Genomic DNA, 13,409 nt, shown 5'->3' with positions numbered 1-13,409 from the left:
GCCACACGTGAGAAGGACACGCCACCTGACTGCTCTGGGGGGACAGACGGAAGGACGCCACACGTGAGAAGGACATGCCGCCTGAGTGCTTGAAGTGCTCAGATGAAAGACAGTGATGGCATGGACAGCCCCTCTAAAGTTAGAGGACTCCGAATTCTTAAGTTTTTCCCTTGAAATGGCATGGACACGAAGAAACCTTTCCACAGAGATCATGGTATAGTTTTAGTCCATGGATTTTAATCAGTCTTCTGGAGATAACTTAAACCTTAATAGACCAGCAGAAGCTTTTATATAGTGCTATTTTTAAGGTTTGTTCTGTTTCCCATATAGCATAGTCTGTGCTCTATGGGGCTTCTACGGACCTTCCTGTCGCTGCTCCACACAGGCCGGGCTCCCCGGCACGCAGCTCGGCCATGTCCCATGAACAAGGGCAGAAGGCATTTCCTGCTCACATTCCCCACTCACCTGCACACAAGACCAGGGCCTCTCTCTCTCTCTCTCTTTTAATTTTTATTAAATCATAGCTGTGTATATTAATACTATCATGGGGGAGGGACAGTGTGCTGATTTTATGTACAATTTGAAATATTTTCATCCAACTGGTTAACATAGCCTTCATGTCATTTTCTTAGTTATTGTGTTAAGACATCTATATTCTACATTTAGAAAGTTTCACATGTACCCTCTAAGATGAACCATAGATGGAGGGAGGCTGATTGCTGGGATCAGGCCTCTCTTTTTAAATTTCATTTTATTTAAAAATATTTTTTCTTTCGATAAATTCTTATGTATTTCATTACATTTTTTGGATGTTACATGTATACATTGCACAATATTAGAAAGTGCAAGAGGATCTAGCTGGGGTGTCCCACCTACAGTCCTCAGGCCACATGCTGATTATTTGAGGCCTGTTTTACCTCTCCGTGGCATCAGATATCGTGAAAGTATGTGCAGACCGTTTTACACCTCTCGTCAGCTTTTGTTAGTGTTCATATTTCCTATGTAGTTCAAGATAACTCTTCCTCTTCCAATTTGTGCAAAGAAGAAAAAAGTTGGGGCACCCCAGACAGGAAAAATAAATCTTTCTTCTTTTCTAGAGACAAATACATAACCCATTTCTCAGGTGCCTTCTAGAGCTATGTCACACACATATGCACCTGTGTGTGTGCATGTGTGTATATGTGTATGTGTGTGCATGTACGTGTGTGCGTACGTGTGTGTGTACATATGTGGACACGAATGTGTGTATATGTGCTTGTGTATGTACGTGTGTGGATGTATGTGTATGTGTATGCATGTGTATGTATATGGACTGTGTACATGTGCGTGTATATATGTATGTGGACGTGTGTACATGTGCGTGTATATATGTATGTGGACGTGTGTACATGTGCATGAATGTATATATGTGTATGTGTGTATGCTTATGTATGTGTGTGGACATGTGTGGACGTGTGTGAATAGTATTCTGTGTACTTTTTCACTTACGTTGCAGTTTTGAGACCTTATCACAAAAATGGTTTACTCCAAAGAAATAAAGGGCTTTGTGGTAAAAGAATGAAATATGATCTTTCAAACCATTATACAATGACCCCGTTTTGGCCACTGGTTTTCTATTGAACAGCATCTCTTTTGTTTCTTTAGTTATTGTTTCTGACTTAAAGATATAAACCATTCAAAAAATGAGCCTACGTGGACTTAAGCTTGGCTCAAGTGACATTGGAGACACACACGGAGACCTGCATGATGTCTGAGAAGCCACAGTAAACAAAGCAGACACTCGCTGTGTGCTCACGAAACTGCGTTAAAGTCCCACGCCTTTCTAGGAAACAAAGGCGACACCCGGGCAGTGCGTGTGGGGCTGGGTTAGTGAGAACTGGCTGAAGCAGAACAGGCCTTATTGTCCTGCACTGTGGCCGACTGCCTGCGTGGCACTGTCCTAGCGTCCCACCTTCTCACAGCACAGCCTGAAGATACCAGGGTCACCCCAGGCCCCTCTACATACCACTGGGAAGGGCGACACTGACACTGATGCTTTCCCCTGACTGGTCAACCCGGGACCCCAGTGGGACAGTTGGAGATGCCTATGGTGTGTCACTGTGGACACCAGCTGAGTCCACTTGGCCACAGAGCAGAGCCTTCTAGGCTCCCAGGATGAAGACAAGAGCCTGTAGGTTTGTCCCCGCACCAGGGCCGGGGATTTGCTTCTTACCGGCTCAGCCTCCTGCCCTGGGACGTTCTGAGCCACCTTCCCTGTGCTCTGTGCTCCTCACGCCTGTTTTCCACACTCACCACCTGGGAGGACTCTATGCTGCCAGTGCCAGCCCATGGGGCTCTAACACTTGGTGTCAGAGGGCCACTCGGTCACTATTGACAGAGTGCCCACTAGAGCAGGGACCCCAGGGCTCTGGGTCCTTCTAAACTTCAGGAAACCCTGCAGGTGGCTGAGAGGGCCCATGGGAAGCCAGGTTGTGGGTCAGGAGATGCCATCAAGGCCTCAGGTGTCATCCCAGGCAGACGTTGAACATCCCTCATCATCTCTAAACCCTGAGCACCTCCCTCTATGCTGTGTCCTTTGCTGCTCCCAGACACCGTGTTCCAGAAACTCGGGACTCAGGAGACAGACCTGCCTCAGGAGGTGCAGGACACAGGGACCAAAGGCGCCTTCCCTGGGGTTTGCCGTCAGCCACCACTCACAGCAGCCCCTAACGCACTGAAACCACTCGGACAACACGGTTCCTAACACAGTGTGCGCTGCACCCAGCACTGAGGGAGGGGCAGCCTGGGACGCGACTGGAGCCCCATGTGCCCCCCTTCCCCCTGACCACACCGTGGCTTGTCCTTCCCGCTTATTTGGTCAATGGCATAAGAATGTGCAAGGACTTCCCAAATCTTCCTCCTTTCCGGGTCCTGTCATGAAGCCTCTAGAACTGGAGCGCTCCCACCTGTGCGCTGGACCGAGCACCCAGGGCGTGCTCCACCTGCCACCACTGGAATCTTTTACTGTGACACGGACGCTGTACCGAAGGTGAGCCAGAGCTGACTGCCCATGCATTTTCATTTCTCTGTACTTTAGCATCTAGGACTCCCCAGGGTCAATGCCACGTACTGATAAAAATACATCCTGCTGCACTGCTAACTCATATTCACTCAACACACGCAAGGGGCCCGGTGCTGTCCAGGGCAGGTGCTCTGTCATTAGTCAGATGAGTCACGCCTGCAGGTGCCGGGGGCGGGGGGGGGCAGCGGCAGCTTTATGATGATTATGTAGTCAGCGCTATGCAACCAAAAATAGCTATGATGAAACATTTTGGTAGAAACATATTTTTTTCTGTATATGGAAAAAATAGGGCCTATTAAACCTGTTTTGAATCTGCTCAGTGGGGCTCTTTCCATGAATAAGTTTTTTTTTTTTTCTTACTGTTGATTTTGGTCAGATGGATTAGAGACCAACTACCCAGACACTTTAATTGGTTGATTTCCTGTGCAAAGTTTCATTTCTCAACAAACTGAAGAAAGATGTCTATCTCACCTCCCTAAACATCCTTGCAAGGTAATGGTCTTCCTCTGTTAGCCCCATAACGAGACCCACATAAACTGCCTCTACTGGGTGTCCATGTCAGCAGCCTAAAGATCTAAAAATTAAAAAATCACTTTGGAGTACTGTTGTCAAAGTTCTGTGATTTAACCCGCAGCTTGTCAAGCTCGGTTCTGGCTCATGTGGTATTGTATGATGCCCTTGTATTGTACCCCTCATTCCCTGGGGTGCTCCTGGCCCTGAAGCTCCCACAGAGCAACCCAGGGAGGGGGGGCAGGTGGCGCACCCCTTGTGGAGCTGCACATGGCCAGTCAGCGCTGCAGCAGCATCAGTGTCTGACCCCGGGGTCTGCCCTGGTCTCCCTCCTTCACCAAACTCTGCTTTACTCCTGGCCTACACTGTCCTCCAGGGCATCAGCCTGCCTCGGACCCTGGTGTTGCCTGAGAGCACCCTCTAACTGGGCTGTTGTGGCTTGAGGTCCTTGGATACAATCCTTTTGGACCCTTTTCTTGTACTGGTTTGGGTTTAAAATCCACACTGTGTCTCCCTGCCTGAGCCCATCCCTGGCTCAACTGCTTACCAGGTGTGTGGACTTGGACCAGTGACCTCACCTCTCTGAGCCCCACAGACCCCGTTTATAAAGTGCAGAGTACAAAACATACATAGCCACTAACCCTTCTCTATAAGTCCCAAATAACATCTCTCAGGACTGATTTGTCATCACTCATCTGGCAGCACATCGTGACTTGACCAGAACTGCTCAAAGCAACGGGGGCCTCCTCGGTCTGCCCATGTTTCACAGTGTGGAGGGGGCCCAGCCCCTGCAGGCTGCTGTGTAAAATACAGCGTCAGCCCCATATTCCTCTTGTTGAATCCAAGAAATGCTGAGTTCAAATCTCTCTCTTCAAAGATTTTGTGTAAGAAACTGTGGACCATGGCACTGTGGTGAACGCTCTGCATAGGAACCAAGAGAGAGACTTCTTGTCCAAACATTTAATGCAGTGCCTGGCACAGTGTCTGCTGTAAAAATACTCAAGGATACTAATTGCTGTGATTGTTTTCTGTGTGAACTGGGGCATCTTCATCTTGTAGCTGGATCTTGTGTCAGCAACAGCCAGTCACCAGACTCACTCAAGGGCCTTAGGTCACACATCGGACCTTGCCTTTCTCAGGTGCTGTGGTCTCTGATGATTAGTTCCTGGGTGGCTGGGGGATATTCAGACCCCACTGTAAGCTCACTGCCTCTCGTGAAACTGACACAGAAAAGTTTGCTCAGCAAAGATGAATGAACGAAGTGATGGCTGACTGAGCAGATAGAACGTAACAGTGAGCTCTTGACAGACGTGGCTAATAAGGAGGGTAAGTGTGTCTCTGACACACACGTGTGAGGCTTTGGACTCCATGTGATCATAAGCAGAGGCCAAAGGCTCCCGGGCTGAGCCCCCTGGGATCACCCTGGTGGAGTGGACTATGGTGACATGAACATCTGCATGTCAGGGGTCACACGTGTGACAGTGAAGGTCTCAGTGGAGATAGTGGCTCAGATTTCTCAAAGGTGAACGTAAGCTGTGCTTTGCTCCCTGGAGACATGTTCTCCCTCCAGACATGTCTGCAGCACAGACAAGTATTTTGTGTTACGTATGTAAGGGACAGACTGTTAGTCCAAATTTATTACGGACTTAAATCAGAGAATGAGGTTTTTGACATTAAGGGTGGCAAAAAGTTTTCAAAATCTCTCTAGTGATAGAGGTATAATCTTATGCCTCATCACAATTTAGTCACTGCAGTGGACTGGAGATCTGAGGCTAGCTGCCGTGGATTTGTGCTGCAAATATAAAGGACATTGCTTGAATTCTATTTCACTGTACTCATGGGAAAGCAAGCTATGGGTAACATCAGGATTGCTGGTTAGTACAGCTTATACCATCAGCATCACCTGAAGGGCTTATTAGGCCACAGACTGCTGGGTTTTCTTTCTGTAGAGAGAGGCAGAGCCTGGGAATCTGCACTCACATCAAGTTCCAGGGACCCCAGTGAGGTTGGTCTAGACCCCACTGAGGCTCACATCAATATCAACTGGTAGCATTTGTGCCAAGGTATTAGATGTTTAGGGCCCAGCGAGTTCTTCAGTGTTTTATTCTTGGCCAACAGCAGAAATATTTTAGAAAACGTACAGGAAGAAAAATGATTAGAATGCATGAGAATACCAAGTACAATCCATGTATGTCTTATAAATTGTGGCATTACGTATACCACGGTATACTATTCAGACATAAAAAGACGGATTTTATGTCTTTTGTAACCATCTGGAAGGATTTGGAGAACATTCTCCCAGGCAAAGTATCACAAGAATGGAAAAACAAGCACCACAAGCGCTCAGTGCTGAAATGGAACCAGCAGATTAACAACCACAGGCTCATATGAGAGGAAAACGCAATGAAATTCCAGTCGGGAGAGGTCTGGACGGTGAGTAAATTCCTGCCCAACTAGTACCTGTTACGGGTACACGACATATTCCACACTCCCAGGGGAAGGACATAAGTACAACTCAGACTCTTAGCTCACAAAAGCAAACTCTGTACCCTAACCACATGCACCCCGATATTAATCTAAAACACATGAGTTGAAAGGTAGACCGTACCTCCACACCTTTTCTCTTCTATGCTACTGGATCTTGCCACAGAAACTTCTGGAAAAACAAAAGCACAATTACAATGCATAAAGGGCACTGGGAAAGAACTTCATGTCTAATGTTTCCAAATCAGTATCTTTCAACCTTTTTTATTTCATAGCACACTTGAACCTGTAGTTAAATTTCCGTGGCACACTGAAATTATGCTGATCAGCAAGGAAGAGTATAAATAGGAATAGGCTGACTGTGCTTTGAACTTCTTTTGAAAATAAAGCAGTGACCTTTAAAAATTATCAAAGCACACCTAAGCTCCTTTCACTTCACACCAGTGTGCCAGGGAATACCAGCTGAAAAACACTGGTCTAAATGATTTCTTCTATTTTTTTTTGCAGTTTTTGGCCAGGGCTGGGTTTGAACCCGCCACCTCCGGCATATGGGCGGCACACTACCCCTTTGAGCCACAAGTGCCACCCTCTTTTTTTTTTTTTCTTTGAGACAAAGTCTCACTATGTTGCCCTCGGTAGAGTGCTCTGGCATCACAGCTCACAGCAACCTCAAACTTGAACCCTTGGGCTTCAGTGATTCTTTTGCTTCAGCCTCCCAAAGTCTAAATGATTTTTTTTATTATTTTTTTATTAAGTCATTTGTACATAGATCATGAATACATTTATAACATTGTGGGATTCAATGTGTTGATTATTTGTACAAATTGGAGTGCTTACCTCCTACTAATCAGCATAGGCTTCACCTCATTTACCCAATTACAGTGTTAAGACATTTGTGTTCTACACCTGATAGATCCAACTTGTCCTTGCAATATGCTCCATTGGTGTGATCCCCAGAGGGAGGGATAAATGATTTTTGAAATTTATGTGAGGCAAAGTTTCAAAAGCCTGATTAATTATCAAAAATATCATATTAGTTTCTTCATTTAACCAAACTGAGATGGACGTTGTCAAGTTGCCTTGACTGGGAAAAAGAGGGATTCCTTATCACAGAAAGAAAATACCATGGTCCCTTGGGCTGCAAGCCAGGTGAGTGCTGATTCTCTGTGACAGGGTGCTGTGTCCTGCCAGCTGTGGACGTCCCCTTTCCAACACACACACACATAGGGTCTGCCTGTGGTGCTCCTGCCTCAGAGGCTGGATGTCAAAGCTGCTGTTGCCACATTCCCTTCAGAGTGGGGACCGACCCACCAGTGCTCCAAGGAAACCTCCCTAACAAATAAGGTCCCTGTGCGGCCCCAATTCTTGCTCTTTTCCAGGCCACACATGAAATCTACCCCAAGGCGCCAGAGGTCAGACCTCCTACAGGTGTTAACACCCAAGGATATTACACGACTTTAGGAGTCAAGAGACACTGTTTTCTCTTGTATTGAATTTTGATTAGATAATGAGACTTAAAAATGTGGCTGTGGTTAAAAGGGAAATGATAACAACAAACACAGTGTTGTTCAGCACCGTCTGTGATGGAGGTGGCTTGTAGGGCTGGGGCTAACTGCTTTCTCTCAAATATTATCTTTTCCACAAGTAGAGTCAAACTTGGCTCATAGAATTGAAGCCTATTATTTTTTTGTAATGTGTTGGTCTTTGCTTTGGCCCATGTCACAGCCTGTGGGACCTGGTGAGTGGAAGCTAAAAGGTTTATACACCTCTCTGGCACCTTACTCAGGTGAGCACGCAGCCGGTGACCAGCTGCTACTGAGGAGGCAGCACTGATTTGGGTTAGAAAGCCTGGCCCACGAGGGCCAGCCACCCTTTCTCCAAGGGGAGGATATGAAGGGTTTCTCAAACATATTAAAGATTTTATAGAGACTAGGCCCCTTTTCCTCTGTGCAAATACACTACATACAGCACTGCCAAAACATTTAACCTAATATTAATAACCTAATATAATTGATTTTCATTTTTTTCTACTTGATTTAATTTTTTTATTAAATCATAGCTGTGTGCATTTTCATAAATACATTATGGAAGGCACGGTGTTTAAGGAGCTTTAAACTCACAAACTCAAGTCTAAATTTGCAGTTATGTGTAAATCTTCACTTTAATCCCCTTGATATCATTTGAGTTGGCAGAATCATCTCCATTTCACCAAATAGGGCCTGAAATAACAGATAAAATTCTGACCTACGAGTCATTTTCTTTAAATGTTGAAAATGACTTTGTTCATGCTGATAAATACCTCTGCTCTTACCTGGGATGAAATTAGAGTCGAAAACACATGGCCGGCTCTCGGTGCTGTTGCCGGAACACTGGTTGCCCACGGGGAACAGGGGGATACACTGGCGGGCACGGGTCTGGGTGCCAGACGCATCGCACTCGGCCCAGTCTGACCACTCGGACCAGCTCTCTGCAGTGACCAGAAGAGGGGAGATGGGGACACAGTCACTCACTGAGGTCAACCACCCTGGAAGCATGGCCAAATTCCATGCCTTAAGCATACTAGTAGGTTTTAAATGGTTCTGCACATAAATATGATGTGGTCAGATTTCTAACTCGGCCAGTAAACACCACAGGATCAAAAAAAGTACCTTTACTACTCTATCTTTGATCCAATATAATGTGCTTAATATAAATTTCTCTAAAATCCACATTATCTCTCTCTTTTTTTTTTTTTTGGAGACAGAGTCTCACTATGTTGCCCTTAGTAGAGTGTTGTGGCGTCATAGCTCACGGCAATCTCAAACTCTTGTGCTTAAGCAATTCTCTTGCCGCAGCCTCCCAAGTAGCTGGGACAACAGGTGCCCACCACAATGCCCAGCTATTTTTTAGTTGCAATTGTCTTTGTTGTTTAGCAGGCCCAGGCCGGGCTCAAACCTGGAAGCCTCAGTGTATGTGGCTGGTGCCCTACTCACTGACCTTTGGGTGCTCAGCCAAAACCCACATTATCTTAATGTTATGAAGTAACTGTGTTTAGACACTCAGTAAGTTAGCCCATAAGACCCAGCGGTGTACACACCATCATGAGTGGGGCAGCAGAAATCATCAATATCATCAACATGGACTCCATTTCCTAACTGGCAAGGCTCCCCTGCCAAGAGCAGCCCTCACCACTTTCCTGAAAAATTCCTAAAAATCTCTAGGCAAGAGAAATGGCTGTGCACTCAGGAGAGAACCCAGGGGGTGCAGGGTAGACCGGAAACTACCACAAGTACTTTTTCTTCTGTTATAAAAACAATTCTGCAGAGTCAACACGGTAAAGCCAGGCTACCCTTGGGGAGCAACTCACTTCATCTGCAGTTACAGTCCAGGCCCTGAAGAGTCTAAGGCCAAGTCTGGGTCAAAGGTGGAGATGAGCACTGCATGGACACAGCCCCTTCCAATGGGAGGGTTGCTGGGTTTAAACTTGCCAGGTGGGCAGATGTGGGAAAAGAGAGCAATCACCGCCATGTTTAAGTAATAACCTTAAAAACGTGAACTCTCGATATTTTATTATGAAATATTAATCATTATAAAAAGGTATTTTTCCTATGTGCTGATGAGAAGAATACATATTGCATAGTTTCCCCTTTGAAAATTTAAGCATCACCTTTGCAAAGGCAGGGAAAATTTGGAAATCAAAGCGTGCCTTGATCCAGGTAAACAGTACATGTTTTCTTAGAAATGTGTAAAGTGCTGTTTTGTTTTTTTAATTACTGTGAGAATCTGCTTTCGAGGCACTTTTCAATGCAAATGAAATCTAGAAAGATCTACAGGAGCAAGCTGAAAAAAGTGTGAGTTTCCATGTCAGAGTTATAAAGGACTGGCTATTTTCATCCCAGGTGGCTGCTGCATGTTAGAAACCCAAGTGCCTCCTTAGACTGGGGTGGTGGCTGAGGCACGGAAGGGCACCTTTGTTGGCCTTGGACCTCACAGCTGAGGGCTCCCACATCCCCAAGGCCCTTCCCTGTGAGGTTCACTTTGCAAGGGATCCCTGCTGCCCACCCTGATGACAACAGTAAAATGTCAGACCCTGTTATCAAGTTACACACTTTGAGAAGGTTTTGTTATGACCAGTTTCTGTTTGCTTTGCTCTGCTCCTCTGTTTACTGGTTTGAGATCTGGCCTTTTGTTCTCTGTAACTGTGCATCCTCTGGATGAAAGCCCACTGACCTTGATGAAGTGTCCTCCCAGAGTGCCAGGTGCCCCTTCTAACACTTTAGAAATCATTGATGGAACATAAGTGTGAGGATCCTTGAGAGATGTCTGTCTGCGCCCAGCAGGCAGTGATCCCCAGACTCCAGGGCAGAGGGGGCTCTACAAACACTTGTTTCTTCCCATTTCAGTCCTTGAGATGCTACAATGGACTCTTCTAATTAGAAAGGTCAAGGCCAAGCTGGGATCTTCCCTGGGTAGGGAGTTTCGATGTTATGGTAAGATGTATACACTCCCACTGGTGTGCTAAAGGCTTTGGACACTCGTTCTGAATCTATTGTAGGGCACAGCAAGAACTGTTTTAATATTGAACCTTGTGGTATGAAGTCACTTCAAGGGTGATAGTGTGGCAGTGGTCTTTCCCATGCCCCTTACTGTGATGTGATATCATCAAATCACCACTGATAAGTGGAGGAAAGGGGCCAGTGTGTCCCAGAGTGGTGCAGTAAGCAGGGCGCCCTCACCTGGGCAGGGCTGGGTGTTGCAAAGCGCCTCCTCCGTGTGCAGCCCCAGGCAGATGTCCCCTCCGTAGGCTGGGGCTGGATTGGTGCAGGAGCGTGTCCTCATGTAGTGTCCACCGCCACAGGTTGCCGAGCATTTTGACCAGGGTGACCAGCAAGACCACACGCCATCCACTGAGGACACAAAGTCAGAGAGAAATCTAGATGCAGCCAGTCTGGTGTCCTGCAGTGAACTCTGCACCCCAGGATGTGCTGAGGCATCCACAGTGCATGTCCTGATGGGACTACGGGCCCCTCCTGGTGTGGAACCAACTTTGAAGGTTCCTCTCTATACTTTTCAGCACCCCTTATTCATTCTTCCAGAAAATATTTCCAAGCACCTAATATCCTAGCACAGGGATTGCTAAGGAGTGCAACGAGTGTCAGACAAAATTCCTGTCCTGGAGAATAGCCACAACCCACTGTGAGTTATTAACGTGAAGCCCCCAGGCAGCTCTCACCTCTGCTACCTGCACCGTCTGGGTGGCTGATGAGACTTAAAACCAAGGATAAGTAGCTCAAGCCACAGCCGTCCTCACTAATTGGACTGTGGTTTGCTTTTCGACAGTGGGATGGAGAAAGGCTAACAGGCCCCACGAGGAAGGTAACTGTGAAGGACTCTCAGTAAATCCAGGCACTAAATGACCAAACGAGCACAGCACACTGCCTGGATGTCACATGTAAATGACTAACGAGGGCACTGGAAAACCTGCAGCCAGACGTCAGGTTAGGTATTAAGCACGCAACTGTACAATGTGACCCTTCCGCGGAACTGGTTCCATGACTCCTCCACACCCACAGCACATTTCTACCTGAATTCCTACCCTGGGCTCCTGACACCTGCACATCCACCTGCTGAATGCTGGTGTGAGCTGGCCCACCTGGGTCAGGGGGACCTCCAGGGTTAGTCCTGCCTGAGCTGATTCTGCTGAAACTGAGACCTCAGGCTGGCTTGAGTTTGCGATGAAATCAAATCTGATCTGCTGTTTGGCTGACTCCTGACCGCATCTCTCCCTTGCTGGCCAGTCTTGTACCCCACTGTTGTACCCTCACAAAGCTGGAGGACTTTGTCAAGCATAGCATTAGACCCTGACAGGGGTCAGAAAACAATCAAAACTACGGTTAACCCAACTAAGAAGCTGATGAGAGACTGACGATTGCTATATATAAATAGAATCATATTTTATTTTCTCTTTATATTACACAAAGAAATACAATCAATCGCCACAAGTGGATGCCAGAATCATTCAGGGCACAAGGTTGTTTTAGCTAGAATAACTTAGATTGCAGTTTAATTTGTTCACCATGATGTAACACATCTTTACTGAATAATATTTCTTCTCAAAGGATGGCACAAGTAAAAAGAAGATATTTTTGAGAAGCCTGGGAAAAACTCTCATCTTTATCATAATATTTTAATGTATAAAAAGTAAAATATAAAACAAAAATGTTTGAACCTAATTTAAATGAGTTAGTAAACTAAACTGGAAAATCTGAGATTCAACAGTCTATACAAACTGTGAGAATTCAGCAATATCTTCCCCAGTAGTTAATAAAGTTAGGGGAAATCAATCAGATGTCTGACACCAGTTGTATTACCAGCGTTAAAAAGGAAGGCATGTTTTTGCCCAGAACTTTACCAGTTTCTAAAGTTCTCTCTCATACCTCTCATATCTATCCTGGCAGAACATTTGCTGGCAGATTTTTGTGTCTGTAACTTGAGTGAAGCATAGTCTCCAGCGGGTGTACTGTACACCCACACACTAAGGCAAAGATAAGATGCACAGCTTGGCTGTCTAAAAGTACATGAGGAAGCCCAGGGCTCAGAAGGGTCTAAAGCAGCTGTTCTCAACCTGTGGGTCACAACCCCTCTGGGGGTCGAATGATCCTTTCACAGGGGTCGCCTAAGAACATCCTACATATCAGATATTTACATTACGATTCATAACAGTAGCAAAATTACAGTTATGAAGTAGCAACGAAAATAGTTGTATGGTTGGGGGTCACCACAACATGAGGACCTGTATTAAAGGGTCGCGGCATTAGGAAAGTTGACAACCACTGAAGTGTCCTCTAGATGGTGTGAGAGCCTGAGCTGGCACCACCCAAGTGTTCTTAAGGCCCCTGGGTTTTGTATGGCCTGATGAACTCACAGGCGAATGGTGGACAGATATACGAGAAGATGCTCAGTATTACCAACCAACAAGCAAGTGCAGCTAAAACCCACAACGACATTTCCCTTCATACCTGCTAGGATAGCTATTATCAAAAAAATAAGAGATCAGTGTCGATCAGGGAAAACTGGAGCCTTATAACGACTGGCGGGAATATATACAAAACAGCATGGAGATTCCTAAAAAATTTAAAACCCTGAGCTATCCCACTTCTGGGTGTGCTTATAAAAGAACTGAAATCGATATCTCCCAAAGCTATTTGCATTTCTATGTTTATCACAGCACAATTCACAATGACTAAGACACAGAAACAGCCACAGTGTGCCCAGCCAGATGACGGGAGAAGGAGAACGCACTGCAGACCCACAGCGGGACACGCCCTTGACGGGAGAAGGAGAACGCACTGCAGACCCACAGCGGGACACGCCC

General features: G+C 46.1%; 1 protein-coding gene across 1 annotated transcript in view; it reads right to left on the bottom strand.

Moving 5' to 3' along the window:
• SEMA5A (semaphorin 5A) overlaps positions 1–13,409 on the bottom strand; it is a 340,395-nt gene that overhangs the window by 10,831 nt on the left and 316,155 nt on the right. Inside the window, exons 19-21 of the mRNA XM_023513080.1 lie at positions 10,771–10,941; positions 8,367–8,522; positions 6,180–6,227 (exon numbers count right to left, since the gene is read on the bottom strand). Of these exons, the coding sequence (XP_023368848.1) occupies positions 6,180–6,227; positions 8,367–8,522; positions 10,771–10,941 (375 nt within the window). The remainder of the gene's footprint in view (positions 1–6,179; positions 6,228–8,366; positions 8,523–10,770; positions 10,942–13,409) is intronic.

Source organism: Otolemur garnettii, unplaced genomic scaffold (genome assembly GCF_000181295.1).
Source record: "Otolemur garnettii isolate 467f Iridium unplaced genomic scaffold, OtoGar3 scaffold00033, whole genome shotgun sequence".
Classification (NCBI taxonomy): domain Eukaryota; kingdom Metazoa; phylum Chordata; class Mammalia; order Primates; family Galagidae; genus Otolemur; species Otolemur garnettii.
Note: the sequence above shows the minus strand (reverse complement) of the source record. Positions and strands in the feature narration are given on the sequence as shown.